This window comes from Rhamphochromis sp. 'chilingali', assembly GCF_963969265.1.
Source record: "Rhamphochromis sp. 'chilingali' genome assembly, chromosome: 4".
Lineage (NCBI taxonomy): Eukaryota > Metazoa > Chordata > Actinopteri > Cichliformes > Cichlidae > Rhamphochromis > Rhamphochromis sp. 'chilingali'.
This window is the reverse complement of record NC_137948.1, coordinates 14,948,417-14,976,306: the sequence shown is the minus strand read 5'-3', so window position 1 is coordinate 14,976,306 and position 27,890 is coordinate 14,948,417. Positions and strand designations below refer to the sequence as shown.

The following is a 27,890-nucleotide window of genomic DNA, read 5'->3' as shown; positions in this document are numbered from 1 at the left end:
AAGGAGACATTGATCTCAAATGCCAGAAATCCTGGGAGATAACACAGCATACCCGGGTACAAAATTGGCTGGGCAGTGATGCTTAAAGGGGAGTGCTGCCAATTTTACACATGAAGATACATATTACAGTGTTTGACAGTCCATATTTTGTGGCGACTCTCAGGAGGGACCAGAAATGAACCCTTTAAAGCCTGAACGATGAAATAACTGACAGAAAAGTAGTTTGTCTGACAAATTTAAAAATATTCATTTGCTTGTTTCTTCTTCTTTTTGGTCTTAAAAATGTCTTGTGCAATTTATTTAGGTTTTTACTGCTTTACTCATGTCTCCTAAACCACAACCAATCTAATATTATCAGACTGTTAATCTGGAATACTGAAATACTCTGAAAATCAGTTAAGAAAACTATACTTTGTCTATGTCGATACTTTATCCTCTATACTCTAGCGTTCATGGAGGCACTCATTTTTAGGCTTTGAGAGCTGCGTAGCCAGTGTAGATAACAATTGTGGGAATACTTGTTTGATATGGAGGTTTCCACTTAACCACCACATAGTTTGTGTTAAGCTGCAACTAACTTGTAAAGTTGGTCCACGGCTTTACTGTCACTGAGTCGAGGTACGTTTTCCTCGGACACACGGAGAAGAGGGCGGTGGTGTTTAAACTCCTGTTGGCTGATCTTGCTTGAGGCCGAACTGAGGGCGGGAAATGTCTGTCAGCCCATCTGTGTCTCCATGGATCTGCGATGAGATGTTTTTCTGTTACTGTTACTACAACCTCAGAAGTGCTGGGTCAGTGGAGTGAAAGCCAAGAATTAAACAGAGTGTGCGTGTGTGTGTGTGAGAGAGAGGGGGGGGGATATAATTTTTACAATTGTGTGTGTACAAACTTTGGGTGGCTTCACCGTCAGGCCGCTCCCGGCAGCTGAGAAAGCTGTCGCAGTGTTTAGTGTTTCCTGCTCTATACACACGCACGCGCGCACACACACACACACACACACACACACACACACACACACACACACACACACACACACACTCGGTATGTTGTGCTGTTTAACTGTCATCACCTGCTGTCATGTTGCTGGAGGAGTGCAGCTGCTTAAAGATTGCTGCGGGCAGGAAACGTAAAAAGCAAGGTGGAGGTTTATTAAGCTGCCTTTAGCTGGAAGATTAAGGTCGACAGGAGGACGAGGCTTTCTGTTACCTTACATGCACTTAAACCATCACAACAGAGGAATTTGATATGTGGAGAACTGTAATGTCATTTGTGAGGCTGTCATCTCAAGAAGAATGGCATTTAAGGAAGTGCACCCAAACAGGATTTGTTTATTTTCAAGTGACACTGTGCTCTTGCAGCTGTTCAAGCCCTTGCAGGAGCTGATGCTTCAGTGCCACAGATGGGCCGGTCAGTCAGCTGGTGGCAGGATTTTACTGTAAGCCAGTAGGCTGAGATTGATGATAAAGTCTTTATAAAAGTAAGTCTTACCACTTCTCAGCCATTATAGTAATGCCTGCAGGCCCATTTGTAAATGAATGTGGAGTCTCTCAACTCTAATTTCAATATTCAAAGGGACCTAAAAACTGCATATATCATATCACTGACCATCGGGTTTTAACAAACAATTGAAAAGTTTGTGGTTTGGTGACAGCATGCAGTGCAGAAAAGAAAATCACACAGGATGTTGACTTTTACTACAATGTTTTCTGTGAAACAGCATGTATTTGATTATGGGCTGGAATCTGTCTTCATCGTGATCCTCTCACAGTGGCCTGTAATCTTCTGTTGTAGCCATCTGCTGCCCTCGTTTTCACAGCTCTGCCAATCTGTGCCAATCAGTTCCAGAGTCAGTCAAATGTTGCTCAACATGAAATTGCAGTCGGTACATTGCTGTTAAGTACCTGTTCAAAGCTAGAAACACAAAAGTTCAACAGCACTTGATTTTGTCTCCTCTCCACTGCAGCAACTACTATAAAAACCATAACAAGCAGTTCCACCATCCCCTAATGGTTTGACCGATGTGAGGAGCTATCCTTCAGCCACACCGCAGTGTTGCTGCTCTGCAGCTTTGTTGCTGATTGGAGGCCTTTTAAACCTTTTCAGTGTTCAGACTCTGCGCAAATAACTAAATGTGATGTGACTGGACTGATGAGGAGGAATTGATCCCTTCATTCTGTGGGTTTCAGGGAAGAGGAAGTAGAAAGAAAGGAAGAAAAAAATAGATCCGTCACTAGAGAGAAGTGCATGTGTGTCTGTGTGCTGGGTTAATTAATGCATGGAATCTGCATGTATCTTTGCATTAAAATCAGAACTTTAGGCATTTTTACAGAAGTAACCCAGTATTGAATTACTTCATATTTCTTCATATTTCACGTTCTGCTATTTATGGTATGTAATGATCGGTTCTCAGAGCTGTGAAAATGTGGTCTGGTCCGAAAAGACACCAGGACCAAACTGGCTCGCAACGGCACTGGAGGCGTATTAGTGTATTAGCGCAACTAACAGGCTGCTGAATGAGAGCAGTGTCTGGTTTCTGTGTTCCTATTTAAAAAAACAAACAAACCCATCTTCAACAAAGCAGTGCGTGGTGGTATTAAAAAAAAAAAAAAGTTGTTCTTAATAGCTTCTTAATAGCTTTTGTAAGTATGAAATATAAGCACCATGTTGAATATGTAATACTAAATGTCTAAATACTTGATACTTTTAGTGGGGATACAGTGAGAAATCCAGTGATTCCATTATTTCAACAACCTAAAGTCCAACTTTACTGAAATGCTTCATCGTTACCTTAATTTTTTTTCTTATCTAATCAAATGAGAGAATGATTGCTGCTTTGTAAAGAAAAAATAAGAAATATGAAACACAGAAACACAAACCAGTGGTGCTGCTGTGTGTGTGAGTGTGTGTTTTACACCTCAGAGCACTTCTTCTGCCCTTTAACCTTGAAACTGTTGAGAAGGAGACTCTGACAGTGAAAGAGCGATACAGAGGATTCCTACAAGAGCAGACAAACGCGAATGGAATATTCAAAAACCTGATTAAGAAAACTCACGAGGCTTGTGCAATAAAATGTTCAGATGTGACACGCGTGTGTAGGGCTGTTCGATATAACGATATATATCGGATGACGATATAAAAACGTCTATGTTTTATTTTACGTTATCGTTTGTTTCGTGGTGTCGCAAAATAAACTTTTTACGGCAATATTTTTCCATCGTTAATTTCTTAAAGTTCTCTCTTTCTCTTATATTTTATATAACCACACTAAGGACGGACAAGCGCCTGTTTTTATGTGTTGTGGTTAGCAACAACGACGGTAAAACCATTGCGTGTCCGCTTGTTTATGTTCCACATAAACCTTTCACAATAAAGCTCAAGATCCTGTTGAGACTTTTCAAAATAAACTGAATCACGTGAAAGAGCAGATTATTTACGGATGAGAAGTAAAAAAAGAGCCGCCAGGTGCTAAAAAATAGACCTTAGACTCAAACGTTAGGACAGGCTTTTCCCCGCAGCACGCTGTGTAATATGTAATGTGGGCAATCGTGGCTCAAGAGTTGGGACTTCGCCTTGTAATCGGAAGGTTGCCGGTTTGAGCCCCGGCTTGGACAGTCCGGTCGTTGTGTCCTTGGGCAAGACACTTCACCCGTTGCCTACTGGTGGTGGTCAGAGGGCCCGGTGGCGCCAGTGTCCGGCAGCCTCGCCTCTGTCAGTGCGCCCCAGGGTGGCTGTGGCTACAATGTAGCTTGCCATCACCAGTGTGTGAATGTGTGTGTGAATGGGTGAATGACTGGATATGTAAAGCGCTTTGGGGTCCTTAGGGACTAGTAAAGCGCTATATAAATACAGGCCATTTACCATTTAATAAATACTCACAAAGAAAACGGTGGCCGTTACAACTTATGTCTAAAAATGTAAAGTTTCATACATTGGTTAAAACACTGGACTCCAGCTACATGACGCGCAGCTGGAAACACTTCCCGCAAGTCGAGCTGCCCGAGATTCACAGAATTTACAGAAAATGTTACATTTTTGTGATTTATATCGTTATCGGGACGATAGAATTCTTATATTGGGATATGAGATTTTGGTCATGTCGCACAGCCCTACACGTGTGACAGCCTTACAAACACAAAACCTTCTAAATACTCGTGGTTTTGATGTTGTGGTTTGTTGGTATGTCCACAATAATTAGTTTTTGGGGGGATTTGTCACCCTTTTTCTGAACTTTTGTACACGTGTACCTGCTTTGTACCCATCTGGATTTTTTTCTCTTCATTTTAAAGTCTAAGCTTTAATCATGAACACCAAAAAGTAGAAAAGTTTACTCCTGTACCTTCCAAGCAGCTGGCCCATTAGCGACAGACGCGCATCAGATTATTCATTCTCGGAGTAATTTGACAGAGTGCTCCTGAGTAATTTAGCTCTCTCAATCTAATTGGCGGTGTGACAGGCGCTTCATTTAAGAGCATATATCAACTTTCCCTCCCACGGTGATACTTTAATTTGGAATCTGAAGGGAAGGAAGACTAAAACTACAGGAGGAGCAGGGATCTACTCAGACTGCCTCAGATGTTCGTGTTTGTGTCATGTTGCTGTCTTTTGGCCGTCCTCGCACAGCTATGCTATTCAGCTGTAACACAAGTAGCTACACCTCTGAGGGCCAACCATGACCTTCCTCTGAGGAGGAATGAAGCTGACATTTTGAGAAGGTGTCCCCCTTTTCAGATTTCTCTTCCAGGAAAGACAAACCTGCATGAGTCAACATACTTTACATATTTTCTCTGTTTGTCTTGCAGAGCGGCAGAATCACGCTCGGGAGATGGTGAAAGAGGCCGACCTGTCGCAGTGGGACGCTTTAGTCATCATGTCAGGAGACGGACTTCTGTATGAGGTAAAGACACACACGTGCACTATGTTCATAACCAAAAACACCACCGTAATCTCAAAACCAATCCAGCTGGAATATATGAACTCAGCTGTTTATTTATTCAAATATACTTTTTATAAACTGTATGTATGACAGTCAAGTATGTTTCATTTGGCCAGATTCTATTAAAAATAATGTTTTACATCGTTTTATATTTACATAAAAGCAAATTATGTGAAATCAGCATTTTTGGGCATAAATGTTTTGATTGTATGGTCATTTTTTAAAGACATGGGCAATTTCTGACATTTATTAGACAAATAACTAAAAATGTAGCCTGCCAATCAAAAAAGAGCAGGCCAGTAGAAACAGCAGTCAGCTACTCAACCCACCAAATTCACCTCACAGTCATCCATCACACAGACAGTGTTAGGTTAAATGTACATAGGCTCTGCCTGGGTTATTTCGGTCTAAAATGGTTAAAATTGCATTCCTAAAAGGTAAAATGAGTGAGTACAATGGCGTAAACACACTAGTTTTCTATTCTCTCTGTGAGCACATGAATATTAGCACTCCACAGTACTACAAAAGATTGTGCTACCAGGCTGGATGCTGACTGTTGGAGCCTGACCAATACCGGACTTTTGGAGCTGATGACAATGACGTGTTAGAGTTGAAATGGGAAAAATCATGGGTTATTGTTTCTCCCCACCACAGTATTTCATACAATACTTGCTACATAGAATATATACATATGTACAATGCTAGAAATTTCAGCAACACAGTGTAGCATTGGTTAGCGTTGTCAGCCCACACAGAGGTTTCCTAGTTTGAACATTTCAGCCAGCAGGAGCTTTTCTGTGTTTTCTCCCCTGCCTGCATGGATTTTGTTCAGGTCTTTGGTTTCTTCCCACGGTCCAAAGACGTGCGTATTCGGTTGATTGGTGATTAATTTATGTTAACCCTGTGATAAACTGGCATCATGTCTCAGGTGTACCCTTCCTTTTCTCCTATGACAACTGGGATAGGCTCTAGGCCCCCACGACCCTGAATTGGACAAGCAGTTAAAAAAGTGTATGGATGGATTGGTGGTTGGAAACTTGCTGTGCAGATGCCATTCGACTCTGCTGCACTGCTGCATGCACTGCAGGTGTTTCTAAGAGTATCATAAACTGTTGATATGATATCAATATTTACAACCTGCATTACTGTACTTTCAGCAAAAAATACATTGTAAATGCAAGTAAACTATGGACAAAATTGGGCCACACTTTCTCTTGATATCTGAATGTAGCTGCTTTCATCAAACACCTTGTGAAAAGAATCATTCTAAAGAGCTCACTGAAGTCAAGCGTGTGACTGTAACAGGATACCGCTGCTGCAGCAAGTCAGTTTATGAAATTTCTTCCCTCCTAAATATTCTATGATCAGCTCTAAGTGCTATTATTGCAAAGTGGAAGTGTGTGGGGACCACAGAACCTCAGCCTTACAGTTCCAAACCTCCTCTTGCATTAACATCAGCGCAAAATCTTAATTGCATGGCTTTCCACGGTCACCAGCTCCTGCTGGTTTGATGTGCAGGTGGCCCCGTACTTTGGTCCATACAGTGTATATCTGTCACTGGCTAGCTGACACAGTAAATTTTTCAGGCCACCTTACTGAGGCTGTATTTTCTGTGTGCGTCAGGTGATAAATGGTCTGCTAGAGAGGCCAGATTGGGAGGAGGCCATCCGGACACCGCTGGGTATCCTTCCTGGTGGATCAGGCAACGCCTTGGCTGCATCCATACATCATTACTCTGGGTGAGGCACGCACACACATGCACAAATCAGTCATCAGCACTCTGTAGAAACCTCAAAACCTTGAACCTTTTTTTTTCCAGTTTTGGACTGTTGGATAGATAAAGTAAAACATCATCTTAAAAATAAAGATCTTTTGGTTTTGCAATTTTAAAATTACGCTAATAATTAATGAGCAGATTAATCTGTAGTAAAAAATGATTCGTTTCTCATGATGAACCCCTGGTGTAGAGCTCCACCGAAACCAGTCCAGCCAGTCTGTGAACATACCAGCCTGAGCCACACCATTACACGAGCAGCATGCACATACCTGTGGTTAAGTGATTTAAATCACATGCAGTGTGTAGTTTCAACCAAACAGTAGCTGTCATTAGTAATTACTTTCTTAGCAAGTGATTGTAGCAGGAGGAGGTCTGTCTATTTTTATTCTCACGTAAGAACAAAGATCTGCAGACAAGGACTCTGAATCGTGGCTCTGATCCCTTTAAGTGTGGTTCAGTGGGGCCTGTTGAACCTTCTGTTTCTCATCAGTCATATAACAACAGCTTTTTCTGTAAAATGTTGTGGACATGTTACAGAAATCAATAGGACGTATTTATGTGCAGCGTTGCTGTAGATACAGCATCTTTTGCACAGCTGAACCTCAGACACACATGGTCCTGACTCCTTTTGGTGCTTTTCGTTGTAAAATGCACTCCTCTCATCTGAATTAATTATTCATGACTCATTCAAATGGGTTATTGTTTGGAGATCATTCAGCCTGAACACAGGACAGAAAGAAGAAGTCAGAGGGACAGAAGATAAAGGAACTCGTTTACTCTATACATGCAGTGACATTTATTATAACACAAATACATACAAGCAGCTTATTCGCGTATCACACACTATCCCTGCAGTGACACAGTTTGGTCTGTAGTTAGTGGGAAACTCAAACACTCAGAACACAGTTGATGGGAGGAGTTTAAAAATCAGTTAACCACATATCACCTAATAATAAAGCTCTCCTCAGCTGATATCAGCATATGTATCAGACCACGTTTATCTGTAAATGTTCATGTAGCATAAACTGTTACTAACTACTGTCTAAAAAGAAAAAGACCAGTGGCGTTGTTTATGAAGTACAGTGTCATCGGTTTGAGTCTGAAACCTGCAGTACATCAGGGGTCAAGGACATCGTAATGATCCCTGAGGGCTACAATCAGCAGAAGTCACTCAACCATCAACCAAACAGTTAAATGCAATAAATATAACATCATAACACGGAAACATCTGGAATAAAATATTAACATCAGCACTCTGTAGCTGTTATTTAAAAGGTCAGTGGCAGCAGATGTTATGTTTTCCTTTTTTTAATTATCTGTGCAATAATAATGATGATGATGATGATGATGATGAGAAGAAGAAGCATACCTTGTTTTTTGTTGTATTTTTTTCCAGTTTGCAGTAAATACTGAACCATTTATTGGTTACATGACATAATTTACTCATTGCCTTCATATGCTGGGCCAGTGACTCCTAAATCATCTTCTTGATGTGTCAGGACTCTTTATGCACTCATACTTCCTTGTAATTACCAGAAGCATAAAACAGGACTGTCACTCTTAGCAGGGCACGATGCCAAATCATCACTTTGTGCGGCCGTTTCTGTTGCATCTTAACATGATGCTGCAGTCACATTAGAGAAAACAGTGGATGGACACTGGGGCACGTCCAAATTATTGCATTTGTGTGCAGTGAACGAAACAGTCTTGACAACAATCTTTTAAATGGTCAAGTCAAAGAAAGAACCAGGTATGGGCGACTCGCAGTCAGTTGCCATCTTCAAAGCAACTGGATTTGAAGATTTGAAACATGATTAACAAACACAGCCTTGATTTTATGTAGGAATATAACAAGAGTGCAACCAGTTGCAAACCAGTCGAGGCCCCAATTGCAAAGAGATGTTTTACAGACAAGTTGCACAAATCAACACAGACTGATTGATTGATTGCAACATGTTGCCCTCAGGGTGTTGCTGGTTAAGTTGACCAGTTGGTCACTGTAGCTACTTGCAGTTGGTCTCCAACAGCCATTGCCTACAATTGTTTCTTGGTTAAGGACTTGCATCTCTGTTTAAGTGGCTCGTGTCAGGTGTTCTCAGTTCTTCTTACTGGTATTTATTTCCACTAATAGGCAGCTCACACCACTGGAGAGTGTACGTGCCTAAATCATCCCTTCGTTTGGTACCAAAACATGTGACACGCAGTTAATTTTCTTACAGGTGGTTGGTTTGTTTCATAAAGATGTGGCTTCTTGGTCCATTTCTATACAAATTTGCGTCCCTCTATGTAAACAGCTTTTGAACTGTGGCTTCTATTTGTGTGTTTAGATATTCTGCTCTTTATACTCTAAAGTCACCATGTGGGAAATGGGGAAAAAAAGCTTGTTTAAGTGCTTTGAGGCGCTTCCTTTTCAAGCTGCTTCTTTTTTTGTAGGTCACATGAGCTTTATCTGAGCGCCTCGCTGTTTTATTTAATTAAATAATTTTTCACTCAAGTGTTGTTTTTTTCGGCGGGTGTTTTTTGTAGTCAAGCAGTTTTTTGTCCTGCTGTCTTGGATTTAAAAAAATAATAATGGGGGGGGATTCCAGACTGAATAAAAGTTAAAGTGAATATAGTCAAACTGAAGAAAACACCTCTCACTGGTGGTTTATTCTTTCATCTGCCAATCAGCTTCTCATCTCAAACAATAGTCTTCCAGTGAGAGCGGCAGCAACAATGGGAGGAAGGGACCAGATTCTGCATTGTTTACTCTCCTCTCACAGTCCCGGGGCATCCAGAAAATCTCTCCCTCTCTGTCCTGCAGTAGCCCTGGCCAGATTGTATTTGGTATTATTCCCAGCTGAATGTCGGGTTCACCGAGGCTACGTGGCTCAAACGAGCGACAGCTAGAATGTATTTGGTGTTATGCAAAACACTGGCAGTGTGCAGGTTTGCTGGCTGAGGGTCTAATTTGCTTCTGAGCAGGAGCTACAACGTCATCCAACCATCAATGGCAAGCCATACAGTTCTATATCGCTTGTCACAACGGTACCACCCCCACCACATCCGTCATCCCATCAGGAGAGCAACAGATTTATTGCCCACTCAGACAGGAATAACAAGGAAATGACAGAGAGCAAAGCCCACAGCGCCAGGCGCACCACTGATGCTGTGGACACATGACAGAAGACTCCGCGGAAGCGGCAGGCCCTGACAGGAGTCCTGGATGGGTGCAGCAAGGCTTCGCCGCTTAACTAACACCAGCAGCTTCAATATGTGTCTGTCACAGGCTGTAGTCTCCCAATGCTTCAAAGCTACCACCATTATTCCAGTTTGAAAGAGACCAACCACTTCAGTGAGCTACACTAACATTCAGACCTACTGACTGTAAATAAAAGATGGATAGATATGGAAAACGGCCCATTGGCTCCCTCTATCCATGACTTAATTTCACACTTTCCTGATGAGTTAGTTGTTGAATACAGTGGGATGTTTGTGTTGTAAAATGTGAATAAATATGTAAGTCAAAGTCTAAGAGGATAAAGCACATTTTTAGTGCAGTTGTACTTTTATCCTTCTTTTGGACTCTAATCTAATCTATTAGTTGTAATCAATGAGATTTTAAACTAGTGATTGAGAACCTAAAGCAATTAGAAAATGTTTACACAGGTCAAGTGATCCAGGAGGTCATTTTTATATGTTCTTATCCATGAGTGAGACCCACAAATAGACCTTGATGCATCATCAGTGAGCAGAAGAGTGTGTGTTATAGTTAATGTCACTGCATGTTTAATATAGGAGAGAAATTAGTGCATTGAAATGTGGACAATAAATGCAGTTTAACCTCGGTGTTCCTCAAGGCTGCATACTGGGACCCCCTCTGTTCTCATTCATGTTCCTGTCCACTTCACACACAGTGAATACGGCTGCGCACGACACCACAGAAACAGTAGTTCTCAGATTAAACTCAAGCGATGACTTATGTGCTAAACACCTTTAAGACACTTTGCTTTTCATCGGTGGACATCAGTCAAAGGAAGATGGCTGCCGTTCTTGAGCCTCCATCTGAAGCTTTTTTCTGTTAACACCGAGCTTCTCCTCCACATTGTTGCTGTGCACTTACTCTATACTTTAAGGTATTGTACAATGAAGAGCTACTTTTGGCTGGTTCCCTATTCACAAGGTAGGCAGGTAGCTCCACATGTTCTGTTTTTGGTTTTTTGACATCAGATGGCCTTTCTGGCGCAACCCCAAAGGGATTTGTGTCTCCTCCTGGGATCAAACCGGTGAGCTTTCTTTTGTTAGGTAAATCACTAAACTTAAGATCGTGTACCATGATTGGCCAAATATTTGACTATTCAATATTTGTTCGTTGGGTAGGCATTCAGTTTTTCATTTTGGGTATTTGAATCTCTCTTGTTAACCTGCTTTATTTCACCTCATTGTTGCTAACATGTTGCTAAATGTTTGACATTTTTATGCCACAAACAGCATCCTGCTGCTCTCTGATCGCGTCTTGCTCTTTCTTCTGACATTGACAGAACTATCTCTCTGAAAGTAAATGTTGCTGAAATCTGCACACAGTTGCACGCTGCTCACAAAGGTTTATTTCTTTGCTCTTTATTACCCCAAACAATCCAAGAGCACGTCTATAAATCATGTTGTGGTTCGGTGCTCTATAAATTGAATTAATACCTTTAACACATAAAACTGAGAGGCAAAGCAGGATGAGCTGGAAATCGCCTTATAATCAGATTATTTCTTGACCTTTTTACCAGAGCGTGATTATACAGTAACAGAGCTGTGAAAATGTAGATGAGTTTGTTTGGAAAGCTAGACTGATGAATAAATTCAGGATGTTGAATATGGAGATATCTGAGCTCCGCTGAGACGTCCATTCCTCGCTGTAATTGGCCGTTGGCTGTAACAGCCGGCAAATCTGTGGGTGCGTGTTAACGTGACCTTCCACCTCTGTATCCGTTCTCCCAGATGGGGTCGTCTTTGTTATCTGAAGGCCCACACTGTCCTTCGCCTACACCCCCACCCTCTGAGCTTTGTAGGGGCTCCACCTCTTCTCTCCCCCACCTCAGTGATTTCAGATAGCACAACAAGGTCACTGTTAGCCCTGTATTGTATAACGCCACTTTTTAAAGTTCACTTACAAAAACACAAGGATGCCTTGACCCACTTCCTAAAAATACAGAAGGAGCCTTTCTGTTATATTTTGGTGTCTTTATCTTGTGTTTGAAACCAGATTTTTTAACTGCCTCCTCCTGCCAGACTGATGAGGGGAAACTCTGTCTGCAGAGTCTCAAATGATTTGTTGTTGATATTTTATGAACTGAAACATAAATCAACACTGAAAATCAGCTTTAGTTTAGTTGAGGGTCTAGATATGTTTCCAGTTTGGATCAGACGCCTCTGCTTTACATTACAAAAGCCCGTCGCTCACATTTAAATAGATTTCATTGCAAATAATGATTAAATGGAACCAGAATGGAAGCTGTTCTGAGGTGGATGTTTCTCTTTTTATAAATAAAGCTTGGATTGTGGATCAGGAGGTAGAGCAGGTCATTTCGCAGTAAGTCTGTGGAGGAGATCTCCACCTCCACAGTTTGCATGTTGACGTGTCCTTGGGCAAAATGCTGAACCCTTAAACCTGCTCCCCTCCCATGTGACTGAGTGTGCAGCAGGAAATGCATAAATGTGCTTGTACAGAACAAAAAACACAAGGAGAATGTGGCCTGTAGAGGTGATTTCTAAATTAAGCTGTAGCAATAAAATAAATATAAGTGGTCTTTGGGTTTTTAAATGTCTAACTTGCATATTTACATGTCAACGTTTCAAAATCTTGTCGTATATTTACTTTAAGGCTGAATATTCTGATTATTTAATAATATGCACACTGCTTTCTTGATTAACTGATATATTGTTGTGAGTTGTTGTTTTTAAAAATCACATTTATCCAACAGCTGAAGATGTACAGTTAACAACGACATTAATTAATCACCACAATACATCCTAAATAATTTACTTGCAAATCACTTATAATTTATTCATGTGGTTGTTTCAGCCTAACTGTGGTCGTGTCTGAAAGCAGGAGCTGCCATGAAGTGTTTAGCTGCCATGAAGTGTTTAAATGTCCCCTCTCCTCCTGCAGAGCCTCTCCTGTGACCAGCGAGGAGCTCCTGGTCAGCTGTGGCTTCCTGCTCTGCAAAGGTCTGGTGTCCCACATGGATATGGTCTCCGTCCATCTCTGCTCCAGCCCCCGTCTCTTCTCCTTCCTGTCTCTGGCCTGGGGCTTTGTAGCGGACGTCGATATAGAGAGCGAGAAGTACCGTCACTTTGGCGCCGTCCGCTTCACCATTGGCACGCTGGTGCGGCTGGCCTCTCTCCGTGTCTATAAGGGCAGGCTGGCTTACCTGCCCGCCACCAAGGACCACAACAGCGAGGAGGCTTTGAGGAGTAACACAATGCTCTGCAAGGATCGGGTCCCCCCCGTGACACTACCTGCTGTAAGAGACTCCTCCTTCCACAACTCCTGCCACTCCAACAACTCCCTCAAAGTGAGGCGGGTGGAGAGCACGCCTTCCCGAAGCGTCACCAAAGCCCTCCCCGGCCCACACGATTCCCTGCTGCCACCTCTGGATCAGCCGCTGCCCGACGACTGGGTGGTGGTGCCGGAGGAAGACTTTGTCCTCATGCTGGCCATGTACCAATCCCACCTGGCGGAGGATCTCCTGGCGGCACCAGAGGCCACCCCGGACGACGGCGTCATTCATCTTTTTTACGTTAGAGCGGGGATATCGCCCACCGCGCTGCTGAGGCTGTTCCTAGCTATGGAGAAGGGTGCACATCTGACTACTAACTGCCAACATCTGGTGTACACTAAGGTGCGGGCGCTCAGGCTGGAGCCGTACTCGCCCAAAGGAATAATTACAGTAGACGGAGAGGTGGTGGAGTACGGCCCAGTACAGGCCGAGGTGCACAGAGGCCTGTCGAGGTTAATCACTGGATGAGACTGAACAATCTCGACTGCCCGCTTTCATCTCTGCTCTGTGACGGCGTTTAACAATAAATGTGTTTCACCTGTCGCATCAGGAGCTGTGCAGCTGCAGGAGCAAAGCAGCGGATTCAAGCCTCCTGATGTTATTACATTAAAATAAGCGGAGTGTTCAGTATTAGACAAATAATGAAACAAACTCCAAATAATGCCATCAATTACACTAAAAATGACTTTTTTTCAAGCTTAGGTTGATATTTTATTATTAAACATTCTTTTCACAATAAGAGATTTTAGCACAGATATTTTGACCTGTAAATCAACACAAACTGAGTCCGTTCAAAGTTGATGCAATTGGCTCATTTCAAGCTCCATACTAGAGTAACATCAGTGGCTCCACAGTGTAGTGGTTTACACGCCCCAGTTCTAATTCCAGGAAGAGACACAAATCTCTAAACTGACGGCAGTCCTGCCTCATTTGAGCTAAAACACAAACACATAAAGACCCACACGTTTCATCATCCATTCATCAAACGTTCAGCCTCCGGAGAACGAAAATCCATCACCATCTTTTTCCCGGCGTCTCGTTTCATCGCGGCTGCACGGACAGCGACGTTTGTCTGCGTCGCAGCAAACACATCAGCCAGAATTACAGCATCTTATGCAACGACGGGGGATTAGTTTTCTCTGGCCTTTACACTCCTCTGCAGTGCAGCGTGTTTGTGTCTGTTTGTGTGAGAGAGGCTGAAACTCGTAAATGAAAGCCTTTATGGACCTGACCTTCAGGAGGGAAGGTGCTCGTCTGTGTCACGGGCGACGCCAAGGCAGGAAAACGTCTGTTTCTTCATGGTATCTTAAAGTGAACCGCAGCTAAGCACATTGTATAAATAATCATTAGATATAAGTATTTATATTTAATTTATTTATATTTATTTTATCATGTATCAGAGCTTCGTGGGGCGCTCCTGCACCAGCGTTCCTGGTTTCTGATCAGAGGCCGTCACGTTGTTTCGCTCTCTGAAGAGTTTCTCATTGTTGCCTTAAACTCGTTAACTTGATCCTGTTTCTTAAAAGCACTAAAGGGTATTTCACACATTCAGTAGCGCCTCCCCAGTTCCCGATTTTTAAACCAGCCACGTTAACTTGTCCAAGCAGAATTGCGTTCAACATATCTTCATCCAGCCTAGAGGCTGTGTGGGCCTCAGCAAGTGAATCACACCAAAATTTAAGTAGAAGTCCTACTGGAACGTTGGGAAATTGAGTTTCAGCTGTGGAAGCTGCTGCCTGGCATCAGTGGATCCAGACTTGTCTGGGCGAGAGAGGTTCCCTGATTGCCAAATTTAATAGATTACAAATACGAATATGTATTCCATCGTTTAAGTGAATCACGGGTTAGAGTTGGGGTCACTGATGGCGACGGGTGAGAGTGAATGTAAAGAAGCAATCCACCTTAAAACACAGTAAACAAGCGGTCACACCCACAGAAATCTCACACAGCTTTGGCACCGTTTTCACGTTCATATTTCCCTCGTGACTCAGACTTTCTTTTGGCACGAGATTTTCATAAAGCGGCAGGAAAACATCAGAGGAGGAAAATTCGTTAGAGGTTTTGTTGACATAAACAGGGTGTGAAATCTGCGAGGCGATTGCTGCGCTTCCATCTTCACTTGCGACAGTTTTCAGTTTTTGTGTCTGTTTTTTTTGGTTTCGCAGGATGAAACCGCTCCAGTGAAAAATGTTCACAGGCACATTTTGTGTGGATGTGAATTCTGATTAAGCCCGATTTGTTTTTACACTCGCAACAAACAAAACTCCCTCAGCCGTGTCGTCGTGCTGCATGCCGGACCTTAAAAGCTGCAGAGCTCTTTGCCCGTTTAGAAAAACCACTACACCTCCAGCAAGTGTTTAAGTGCTCGCGGGTGGAGTTTCTCCCTCAAACAGCTGTGGCTCTGCTCCTCCTCACTTACGTGATGCTTCAGTTTGTATTTTTTTTTTCCTTGCCTCGCTCTCTGCCATCCCGTCATTCTCACCATAGCACCCATCATCTTCTTCTGCTTTCAGCCATCTATTTGTTGCTTTTGGTGCCACTGCAGAGCAGTCACAGCGCGCACACACAGTGGCAGATTTATCATCACCGAGGTGTCCTTAGCATTGAGCTTTAAATCACAGAAAAATGGCTGCAGATTTCAAAATGTTTGTGAACACTGAGGAGCCTTAAACAGGGGTTTTGGGTGGAGCTGGTTACACAGAGTGTGAGGGAGTGGACATGGAGGAGGAGAAGGGGGAGATATTGACTTGTTAAATGCTGCATGAGGTGGGCGGTGTTGTGTTCCTTCCCCCTCACCCCGGGAAATCATTGGGGAACATTAGTAGACTGTCCAGATGCAGTGAGTCAGAGGAGGACGTGTTTCACTTCAAGCTGAGCAGTAAAATGAGGGAGGGGAGAGGCGACGGTGATCTTTAAGTCCACATACGAAGGAAAGTTGTGGAGCTTCGATGTGCCTACAGAGTCGCAGTAAACATGCTGATGTTTCCATGTTTTATTCAACACGCCAACGACTGTTTGAATCTGCAAAGGCTCAATCGTTAGAGACCAAAATTTGTTCCCTCTTCCGTGTTTTTTGCACAATGTACGCTTGTTGCCAACGCCACGTTAAAGCCTTCGTGGGACGTCGAGGTTGTGCTTCCATAGTATAAGTGAATCACGGGCCCTAATTTAAGTTTGTGCAATCGTGCTGGAAACCTGCTCGGTCCAGCTGGGGGATGAAGCAGGATCAACCTGCTATGATGATGTTCAATTATCTGGAAATTTGACTAAATTTAGAAGAAAAATAAACCTGCTCTTAAGCAGCAGCAGGTTTTCTGCTCTGTCTGAAAAAGCAAACATTATGTAACATTTAATTTTTTTTTCTAATGCAGAGTCCATTAGAGCACTTACATCTTTTATTTTTAATTTTTTTTTCAGTGCAGTCAAATGTTTTATGTCCTGTGGTAGTGTGCCTTGATTGTGCTGCCCCCCGGTGGTTTAAGTGTGGCAGTGCAGTTAACTTGCTGCTTTTGGGTCAACTGAAGAAATGCTCATTTGTTTTTTTGGACACATTTAGAGACACCGATGAAAATATTTTATTATGAAAATTAAAAATATGCGAGAAATGGATTAGCTCTGACACGTGCTGACATCAAGTCTGCTGAATAATCTTATTGACCGATCTCTGATCTGTGCGGGGGAAACCATGGATATGGGCTCAAATTGTGGTCATAAATATTTTGTACTTATAAATCAGGATTTGTATGTGTAAAAAGAATTTGTGTTTGTGTAAAAAAGATTTGAAACTGTGAAACTCTGCACTCAAGTTTCAAGTTACAAGTACGAATTTTGACCCCATTTTTCTTCCTTTCATCTGATTGGCCAATGTCACGTCAATCACAAATTTAACAATCCAATCAGAGAACAGATGGGTTTGGCTGTCATACAAAGTATGTACAAAATATTTATGATCACAATTTGAGCCCATACATGGAGAGTCAGACCAGTTTTCCTCTGTAGGTCGATGTGACTGAAAATCCGAGTGATAGGGCGATGAAGGACCTGACAATTTGCTGTTTGTCTTTATCTGCTGCTTCTGAACCGCTGTCATCTTCTGTGTTTCAAAGTTTACGGTGAAGGGAAGACGAGTTGTTTTTATTTTATTTTATTTTTCAGTCATGCTGATTATTGAATGATTGATTCTTTATTCTAAGAGAGATCTATTTTTCCATTTAGATGAATGTAAGTTTTCTAAACTAATCAAATCACTCTACTGACGTGCTTTTGACTGAAACAAATAAATTGAATTATGACAAAAAAGACAAACTAGTGTTTGGTTTGTGAAACGCTGGCTGTGTCCTCCTCCTTCCTGCTGTCAGGATGAACTTCTCCAAAAATCAGATGTTCACTGAAAGGTTTGCCTGCACAGCTTATCTTATATGTAGGTCAGGGACACAGTAATTGCGTCTACGTGGCCTGAATACAAAGGAGGAAGATATCATCATCATCATCATCATCATCATCACCTGCACAAGGACAGAAAACTCAAAGGAGAAAAGTTTAAGTCATGACTGGGTCATGCATCCTGCATCTAGCCGCATCACAGGGTGATTTTGCAGGTTTACTCTCAGGTGTGTTACTGCTTCAAAACTACACCTGAAGACATAATCTATCACTGACAGGAAACCTGCAACGCAGTTCTTTAAGATTAAATGTTCAAGTTGCTTTACAATTTCTGACATTGGACCAAAATGAGTGGGTAGGTATGCAGCGCTGCAAACCTCTGATCTGGTGTGTTAATGAGGGATGTGTCCAACTCAAATCCACCCTAGGGAGGATTATTGAGGACAAATGTTCCACATTCAGGGCTTTTGATAAAAAGTTATATTAATCTTGAGTAAATATGATAATTAAATAGTTGTTGAAATTGTGGAGCTCATGTCTCCACTTTACCAAGATCTGGAAGAAGACCTGGACTGCCATCCTCAGATGAGAGGAAGCTGGTTTGGTTGTTCAGGAACAACCCAGGAGCCACTGAAGCTCAAGGAGTTATTAGAGGGTGCCAACCAAGAAAGAAGCCCCTACTCCAAAATCATCATCTTCAAGCTCGACTCGGCTGCCCACACAAGCCAAACGCCTTCAGGAGAAAAGACTGAGCTTTTTGGTTAGAGGAGTAAATGTGAGGCTTTCAAAGAACACTGTACCAGTTGTCAAGCATGGTGGTGGTAGAATCATGCTTTTGGGCCGTTTTGCTGCCTGTGGTACTGGTACATGACACAAAGTGGTGGAATAATAAAGAAAGACTACCCCTCCAAATTCTTCAGCTTCCCCTCAAATCAAGAGCTAGACAGTTGAAACGTGGACACAGATCTTCCAACACACTAATGATGCCGAACACACAATTATTATTATTTTTTTAAAGTAGATAAAGGCGGATACATTTTAGCCCTGGGTGGATTAGAGAAAATCCAACAAATTCAAACTAGCACACCTAATTCTTGTTTTTTAAAATGATTAAAGATGCTGTACAATCATCCCAACCCTAGAAAAAAGAACTCAAGAGCCCAAAATTATGACATTCATGCCCATGATGTTCATATGACAATCTCAGCTGATGGGCTGCAGGAAAATCAATTTGTTTTATTAAATTTTCTGCCTCTGCTGACTCGAAATCTCAGTTTCACAGATACGGATTTATTTTGGTTTAAACACCTGGAGACGCTGGCGCCTTCATTTTGACCTCGACCCGGTCTGAGAGCATTTCAGCTTCATCATCTGGAGGGAAAAACAAAAAAAAAACTACAACACAGCATCTCTCAATGTTTCAAACCATTCGTGTGTTTGAGGCAGTGTAGCTGAACTAGCCCCGAGGCTTTGCCATATTCATCTCTACAGCAGCCATAACTCTTTAATTCAACCCAATGAAAAGGGACCAATTTCTTAAACAGTCAGACCAGTGCATTCAACCACCAACTTCCTAATCACCTGTCCAAGTAGGATAACAGGTGAGGCTGGAGCTCATCCAAACAATGGACAAGAAGCAAAGTTCCCTCCGGACAGGTTGATAATCCAGCGTTAAGAAAACGATCATCCGTGCTCATGTGCCGCTCCGTACACCTGCATACTTTGTTTTTCTTTCCCGTTCACAGCTGCATCAGGGTTTGGATACACAGGTAATTGAACCTGTTCATTTCCAGCATGTCCTCCACTACAGCAGCAGGCTTGATTCACACTGGACCTTTTAGCTCCTCCCCCTTTAACCCAACTTTTTTCTGATTGACTGCAACTTGCAAACAGAAGGTTTGAACAGCAGGTGGGTGGAGCTTCTGTGCCTAAGATAATGATATTCAGGACCTCCCTTCTTTCTGACATCATACAGGTACAAAAAAAATAAAAAGTCACTGTAAGAGCTTGTATCTGACAGAGAAACAGGTTAAAAGTGGAGCAGGTCGCCTTTAATAACATTCATTCATTACCGAGTTTGTACTTTTCAGGTGATTTCCTTCTTATTATTTTTGTATCCGGCACAAATAAAGCCACAAAGCTTCTATGGTAATGCTTGCAAAGTTTAATACATCACTGTACAGTCGTCTTAAAGCAACAAAAGTAAACCATTAAAAAGATGAAACAATAAGTACAATACACACTCAGCATTTTGTACATACTCTACGCCCCGACTCATCACAACTCAAGTTTGTGTTAAATATATACTGTATGTATTCATATATTTCAATATAGTCATGATGTCTGTACAGAGGGAATCAGGCTACAAATTATAACTGAGTTCCTTTTTTTTGTTTGTTTTTTTAAATATTATATCAATAACAGGCCACTGTGGAAATGTAGACATCGTACAGTCAAGTCTTGTGTGTAGCCCATTCGAAAGGCTTAAAGCAACAATGTTACATGCTTTGGCTGTAAAACAAACCTCTCGCATTATTATTAATAATAATAATAATAATAATAATAATAATAATGGTTTCAATCTGAAGAATATACACACATACACAGAAAATTATACAAAGCGTCATGGGCTTGATATCCTGTCGGACTTTTATTTTGAGATCTAGAGATGGATTCACATTTTCTGTTAATGCTTCTGTTGATAAATGAGGACGAGGGCGAAAGATGAAGATGGCGGGAGTAATGTCACCTCCTGGTTCTCGGTGGAGCCGGGGAGGGAAACACGCTCCTCTTGAGATGTGCGACAATTTACGAACAGCAGCATGATGACAGGAGGTAAAAAAAAGAAAAAAAAAAAAAAAAAAAAAAAAAAAAGAAGAGGGAAACGATGCTAGAGGCAGCAGTAAAGGCAGTGAAATCATGAAAAAAGTAAAATCTGAGAAGAGGAAAACAAATCACGGATGCCTGATTTCCACATCTGATACAGGGGGAAGAAAAGTAAAAAAAAAGGGGGGGGGGGGGGGGTAAAAAAAAAAAAGGAAGACAATACAAAACAAAAAATACCCTCATGTTTATTCGTTTATTAATTATTATAAGTCTCTAAACGCAGCGGCTCTTGGCTTGTTGTTTCTATACTTTCATACTCTTCTGTTACTGCTTTCTCATCCACAAACACTTCTCAGCATCACAGATCAGCACAGGCAGCGCTATTAAAGCATCACAGGGCATGTCTGACCTGTCCAATAATAATAATTACTAATAATATTTAGTAGAATAAGAATAACGAATGCAATTCTTTCAAAAGTTGTAAACACAGAATGCAGATTTTCCTCAGGAAGCACGATTGGACCCAAAGGTTTGAGTTTCACAGCTTTGTGGAAACTTTGTAGCTAAAACCCCTTTTTTTTCTCCTTTCATCCAAATGTAAGATATTTACTGTAGAGGCGTCATCCCATTGGCCACTTGAATCAGAAAACTAACTAAAAATGAACAATTAGGCAGATTAATTATATCATCAACATTCATACTCGACTGCAGTTTACGTTCTGATCTAATTCAACTGGGCACGTGCAGTTTGGAGGGGGAACGAATCAGAACACGGCAGCGGTGGGAAGGGGAATGAGAGAAGGGAAAAAAACAAAAAACACTGGAGCAGGATTTTAGTGGTTTTTAATGCGTGTCCAGGCCTGCGTGGGTTAATGAGTAAAGCAAGACACAAGCAGCTCTGTACACAAGAGATCATTAAGAACAATTCAAGTAAGGCAACATGTTGACATGAGATGGCGGAATGGATGCCGTGTGGATTTTTTTTGTTGTCGTTTTTCATTGTTTAAGTTGTGTCATCTGCAGTGATGTGGGGTTGACTACAGTTCAGTGAGTAAAACCACCTGAAATGGATCAAAAGTTCGACGTTGGCGTACGAACCGCCTTGATAAATCCTCCGACTAAACTGCGCCACATACACTCGCCCGACTGGCCGCACCGCCTGCTCCTCTGCACGCACACCAAACAGCTCCAAACCTCCGGAGGTTGATTCGTATGTAAACTTTGCCACTCGATGTTCGCCGCGTGCTCCGGTGATGAGCGAAGGAAGATGCCAGCGAGCGTGTGGTGGTAGAAGTGGTCTGTGGTTGGCAGTTTTACTGACGTTCGGCCTGTTCTTCTGTGAAGATTCGCGTGAGTGTGTGAACAGAGAGAATTTGGCAGAAAGCGTAACAACCGGTGAGAAAAAGTGGTTTTATGCGCGTCGCCTCTCCCAAACTTGATTGTCCTTTCGTTCGTTCGCTCGTTGTAGTGCAGGATGGTACAGTGATAACATCAGTAGTGCTACAGATAGCTGCAGTCGACCCGTCGCTGACCGGGAGCTGGGCTGTGCAGTTTTTCCAGTGGTACCCAGTTACTTCTTCATCCGGCAAATCCCCCCCCCCCCCCCCCCCCCCCCATACGGCAGAGGATGCTGGAGGCTAGTGGGATCATGAGAGGGGGTGTAGGAGAGGACATGGCACTGATTCCTCATCTCACTCTTTTTTTTTTTTTCTTCTTTTTGCATCCACGCCACCACAGTTCTTACTGGCGCCACTTTTTTTCCCCCTTTTCTGTTTTTTTTTTTTTTTTTTTTTTAACCTGCGTCCATGAAAAGATGACAGTGTGTGAATGACGAGGCAGCTCCCTCAGGTGTGTGTGCAGGTGGGTGAGTCGCTCTTTATGCTTCGCACTCGTCTGCAGGGACACTGAAGGAAACAAAAACATGATCAAATCGTCGTCCCGAGCAGAGCCCGCTCACGCTCCCGATCAAAGGTGCGGCTCTCTTGCAATCGTGGTTCGATTATGGGGGCAAGAAAAGGCAGAATGTTGTGGAGTTCAGGGCAGCAGGAGCAGTAAAGACTAAGAAATGGAGGTAAAGGTTAAAAATGTGGGCAGTGCTGGGGGCTTAGTGCAGCTCTGGACAGGGGTACAGCAGACAGAAAGCTGTAGCCCCCCTCTCCCAGACAACAAGTAATGGATCCTCCTCGACGGCTTGAGGCGGATGAAAAGGTAGAAGAAGAGGAGGAAAAGGAGCAGGGAACAGTGCAGTGGCATACTGGGAAAGGATGAGGAGGCACTTACTTGTCCTCTGTGTGCTCGGGGATGCCTGCGGCTGCCAGCGCAGCTCGGTACTGCTGCAGCACGCCTCGGACGCTCTTCACGAATCCCTTTGAAAGCGGGAAGAGCGGGAAGCCGATGTCGGGGTAACCGCTGCCCTCCGGGAGGAAGCTTCGGTAGCTCTTTCTCCTTTTCTTTGGTCTCACCACTGGCTGGCTCCCCGAGGAGCCCGCCCCTCCTGCGCTCGCTGCGGCAGAACCCAACTCGGACGTCCCGGTGCGGCTTACGGAACCGGGCCCCGCAGCGCTGCCCCTGTTTTCACTGCCCAGAGAGCTGTTCCCCAGGTTGCTGTCGCAGTCTGAGTTGTTGCCCAGCTCCTGCTGAGAGGCTGCTGTGGTGGAGGGACTCAGTCCTGAATCCTCCAGCTCCTCCTCCATAATACTGGTGACGCCTGCTCCCGTGTATCCCTCCTCCCCCGCCTTACCGGGGCTGCTGTGGGCCACCGCCACGGGCCCCGATCCCAGGGCCAGCTGCTCATCCAGAGGCTCCACAGATGAAGGTCGGTCCTTGGAGTGCTGAGCCCTGGAGTACGGGTGTGCGGCCTGCCCTCGCTCCGCAGAGTCGTGCAGCTCCAGCCACGACTCCAGCCGGTGGACGAGCCGCCAGCCATTAGAAACAAAGTGCTCCTGGATCTCCTGCTTGAAGACCTCAATGGGATTCTGGAGGAGTTGCGTCATAGACTGCACCATCTTGATCAGAGCCATCTCATTGTAGCAGCGACTGTTCTCGTATCCCTCCTGGAGGCCTCGGTCACTGTCGAAGCCGGCCTCGTTGTAGTAAGGCTCATTGACGAGGATAAGGCCTGCAGGCACACATCGAATCAGGATTTGTGAAAAACAGAAAAATAGCTCAAGACTGTGAAATCTGCTAATTCAACTGCAACATTTGAAGCTAAAAGATATCCGAGATTTAAAACCTGGATTCTGTTAGTCTGGCAGGCTGCAGATGTTGTATGGACATGGTGTCATGTCTGTGTGTGAGGCAGATATATTTAGTTGAGTAACTTCTGAGCAAATGAAAACATGAATAAAACATTTTCAGCTGCAGAGAAGAGAAGCAGCAGTGTGTGTGTGTGTGTGTGCTTGGTATTACAGCAATCTGGGGACCTACATCAGTTTCATGTTCACATTGTGGGGACGTGTCTTCCTTGTGAGGACAATGTACTTTGTTAAGTTAGGAATGCAAGCTTTAGAGGTCAGAGTAAGTAAAGGTTAGACCAGGGTGAGAGAAAATCTGCAGGAAATGAAAGTGAGTCAGTGTGAGGTCCTCTGTAGTGATGGATGCACAATCTGTGTGTGTGGGTGTGTGATTGCACTAACCTTGTATCGAGATGAGGACTTGCAACAGGCTGGACTTGCTGGTCCATCTCTCAGTGCCCTGCAGATCACAGCAGCATTAAAACAGCTCAGCACTGACGTCTCTGACTAGTGAACAGTTCACTTAACGCTACAATAAGCTAAAGTAAAGTCGTCCCCAGATTACACTTTTCTCACATTAGATTACAATAAAACATCCAAAGGTACTGTGTATGTGCAGCCCGGACACTTTAAACCCCAAAACATTCAGCAGTTATACAATTCGTACTTTAGGTTCATATGTTGAGAGTTTAACTGTAACTATAACCTGGTTGGTTACAGTTACAGTGCTGTTTCTAAGTTAGTCCTCTATTCTTTTCATTAAAGGTGAAAGAAATGTGTGTTATTCTCCGTGTCTCCAGCTATCTTGTCTCCCTCTTCTCTTCCCTGAGCCTGGTTCTGTAGGAGGTTTCTTCCTGTTAAAAGGGAGTTTTTCCTTCCCCCTCTTGCCAAGAGTCATATATCCACCCTGAAATCCACACCACTCTAATCATCCATAGTGGTTGAATCAGCCACACTGAAGCAACAGTGGAAAAAAACAAAACAAAAAACCAACCTACTACAATCAGGAAAATCTGAAATGTGACACCTCGTACATCAGACACACCAGAAAGACTCTACTGACTGCCAAGTCCAATTAATTTAAAAGTTTAAACTGGTTTAACAAAAACACTTCAGGGTGATCAACTGAATCTTTCAGGCTGAAGTTTGGAGAAACACACTTCACTGATGTTGTTTATGATTGGGTGATGAAGAAGAGGGACAGATTGGTGAACACCGTACTGCAGTGACCTGATAAAAGTCCACTGAGAATACTCTGAATCATGTGCTCGGGCTACAAAGACCATCTTGAGGCTGTCCACACCTCCGGCACTCACCTTGCCTATCCAGGTGCCCAGCAGGCTGACGCAGACCTTGCCGTTGTCGTAGAGGTTGGGATTGAGGCGGCCGCTGCACTGGGACAGGTATCGAAACAGAGGCGGCACAGCTGGGTAGATGTTAGGCAGCTGGATGTCAAACAGGAACACACCGTCCTCGTAGGGCGTACGAGTCGGCCCTTTGATCAGAGCCGAGAACAGGTCCTGTGGTGGAGCGACAAAAGAAAAGTACAACATGTTTGATGTTGTAATCTAAAGGAGGTCGATGTTCAGGCGTCTGCAGGAGAATACGTATGAGATAGCAGAACAAAGTACAGCGCAGCAGACGTAAGAGTAAAGCCTGGCTGCTTCTACCTTTCATTCCCTGTAATTTTTTAAATATTTATTCTTTTATTAATACTTTTAAACCTCATGCTGGCATTTGGGTTTGAAAAAGGCCCATTAGTGATCATGAGGCTTTTAAGAACTAGCAATTTAATTTTATGCTGTCAAAACGACTTTTTCCAACTTAAAAATGTAAGTTGTGTAAAAGGAATGAAAATATTTTCTGCACATTTGTGGCCTTGAATCTCTGCTGAAGGCATTTTTTTAATACAGCGGAGAAAAACAAAGGCTTTTGAATTACTACATATCTACAAATGGTTGATTTCACCTAAATATGAAGGTGGTGGTAAATGTGTGTCCTTGTTTAGTGTCTTTTAGTAAATCTACAGATTTTCCAGCATTAAATGAAACCGTCCAAATTTGGAGCATATTACTAAAGAAGAATAATCTGTTTAATGATTGGGATCATTTCCTGCTCCATATTTTTACTCTTTGACTCCACTACACTAGCTTTGCATAACCTACAGTTCAAAATAATCCTCAGCTTTTACGCAACCTTCAACTCAGCTCTTCAATTAATCTACACTGTAAACAAGACAATTTAGCTCCTCCCCTTTTAAGCCTTCAGACACGCTCACAAACTTTCTGTTTCCGAGAAGAAACCAAAGGTGGAAAATCAGGAAAAGCAGAAAAGTTTAATTCTGAAAAATGACAATAAAAGCATGCACTGCTTTACTTTCCCGGCATTAATAACAGGAAACCCACCATGCGGTCCTCAAAGGTTTTGACCATGATGCCATCAGGCAGCGATGTCGCTAGCAGAGCCATTTCCTTCCTCACCGTGCTGAAGAACTTCTTCGCCTCCGCAGGCTGGAACTCCATTTTCTTAAACGAGTGAGTTTCTGTGAGAGACAGAAAGGAGGACGGCGACGAATGATGACTGAACACGACCACAGTAAGAAAGAAATCTACACAATTAACTGAGCATTCAGTACACAAAACGATGCGTTCACAGGTGCGACTGTGTTAGTGAAAACCATGCAGGGAAAAAATAAATCCTAAAGCAGCAGATCAGGCTGATGGTGATCTGACCCACTTCTGACACGACGTGTATATTTATTGTATTTGCCGTTCATCCTCTGTCCTCCTGAACGATCTGCAGGTCTCTACTGGACTTACAGGTTCAGCTACACCGATGATGTAAACCACCCGATTGTGCCCATAAACCATATAAAGCAAACATGGACTCAACATCTGTGTTTTGGCCGCAGCTGTGTTTGTGTTTTGGAGCCAAAATTGACCATATTTGGATGAGGGGGCGGGGTGTTTAGTTATCAGCTACGGCGAGTTTGGGAAACCATCCGCAGAGGCCATAACGGTTTTCCTGCAGGCTGTAAATAAACTTCTGTTGTCTCTATTTTTGAAGCCAGCTTAAAGGAAGTGCACTTTTTTAACATTTCAAGTTTACTTCATTTTTCAGCTCTGGAGAAAAACCAACAGCAACATCTCAGCGCATTTATGTGGTTTGTCAGTACTTTTTCTTTGTAAAGTTAACAGACAGAAATTCCTGCCTCAGACAGTCGAGCAAGGTTCAGTAAAGATCAAGACACTGGAAAAATAAAACCAAAGGAGATCTGGAGGAGGATAGATGGTGTAAAACAAAGACAACAAGCGTGGGGGGGGAAGAGAGTCACAGGTTACACATCTGAATGTCTTACCTGGTGCCCACTCTAGCACCGAGAACACCTCCCCCTTGGCACTGGTAAATGTCACACCGGGTTTGCCGCCGCTCTGCTGGCACAGTACCGGCGTGTCACTGAGAATCTCACTGGGCCACTCCTGCTGACCTACGGGTGTCTGCGCCTCCTGCTGGGGCTTTTCATCTCCAGCTCTCTCTGCCTGTAACGCAGCGACAGGTAAGACGCGGTCTAATGAGCGGAGATATCTAAACGAGGTAAGAGCAAAATGATTGTACACACCTGTTTAACACCCGCCTCCATCCCTGCTCCCACACTCCCCACTGCCTCCACCACAGCTTCCATCTTCTCCTCCTCCACGATGGCCACGTTGTCCAGAGTCTTCCTCAGGTTTTCCTGGAGCTTCTTGATATCGTCTAGGAAGCGTTTCTCCTTGGTCGGTTTTTCTTGGGTCGTCGGCGTCACCGAACTCGCCACGTTAGTCATGGAAGCGGGTTCGACGGAGGTCGGGGAGGTTGGGGAGCCACCGGTCCAGAGCTGCTCCACAGTCATATTCTTCAAGCTCTCCAGGATCTTCAGCGCCTCTTTCAACTCCCTGAAGCCCCGAGAGGCTCCATCCTTACCGGGTTTCTCCGCTCCGTTCACAGCTCCTCCTGCAGCGGTTCAGACACAAGCCGACAAAATGACCACAAAAGCAGTTTACAGCAAAAGACAGAAACTGTTTCTTTGATGCGAAAGCACCGTGTGATTTTGATTATTGACTGCATCAAATTTTTTTTATTGTTTTTGCTCCATTTGACTTATTTTTATTTTTTTATAAGGGGTTTAAATATACTGTTTTATATACACAAACTAGTCAAAATAAATGCAA

At 43.3% G+C, this 27,890-nt stretch overlaps 2 protein-coding genes across 2 annotated transcripts in view; one reads left to right on the top strand and one right to left on the bottom strand.

Annotated features, from left to right (window-relative positions):
* LOC308395585 (sphingosine kinase 1-like) overlaps nucleotides 1–17,527 on the top strand; it is a 41,910-nt gene extending 24,383 nt beyond the window's left edge. The window contains exons 3-5 of the mRNA XM_080880502.1: nucleotides 4,800–4,894; nucleotides 6,557–6,672; nucleotides 12,850–17,527. Coding sequence (XP_080736628.1) covers nucleotides 4,800–4,894; nucleotides 6,557–6,672; nucleotides 12,850–13,708 — 1,070 coding nt within the window. The 3' untranslated portion in view covers nucleotides 13,709–17,527. The remainder of the gene's footprint in view (nucleotides 1–4,799; nucleotides 4,895–6,556; nucleotides 6,673–12,849) is intronic.
* Nucleotides 17,528–22,049: 4,522 nt separating this feature from the next.
* The window catches only part of ube2o (ubiquitin-conjugating enzyme E2O), a 45,503-nt gene continuing 39,662 nt past the window's right edge, over nucleotides 22,050–27,890 (bottom strand). Inside the window, exons 17-23 of the mRNA XM_080880455.1 lie at nucleotides 27,302–27,672; nucleotides 27,041–27,221; nucleotides 26,088–26,224; nucleotides 24,999–25,202; nucleotides 24,085–24,142; nucleotides 22,730–23,567; nucleotides 22,050–22,353 (exon numbers count right to left, since the gene is read on the bottom strand). Of these exons, the coding sequence (XP_080736581.1) occupies nucleotides 22,326–22,353; nucleotides 22,730–23,567; nucleotides 24,085–24,142; nucleotides 24,999–25,202; nucleotides 26,088–26,224; nucleotides 27,041–27,221; nucleotides 27,302–27,672 (1,817 nt within the window). The 3' untranslated portion in view covers nucleotides 22,050–22,325. The remainder of the gene's footprint in view (nucleotides 22,354–22,729; nucleotides 23,568–24,084; nucleotides 24,143–24,998; nucleotides 25,203–26,087; nucleotides 26,225–27,040; nucleotides 27,222–27,301; nucleotides 27,673–27,890) is intronic.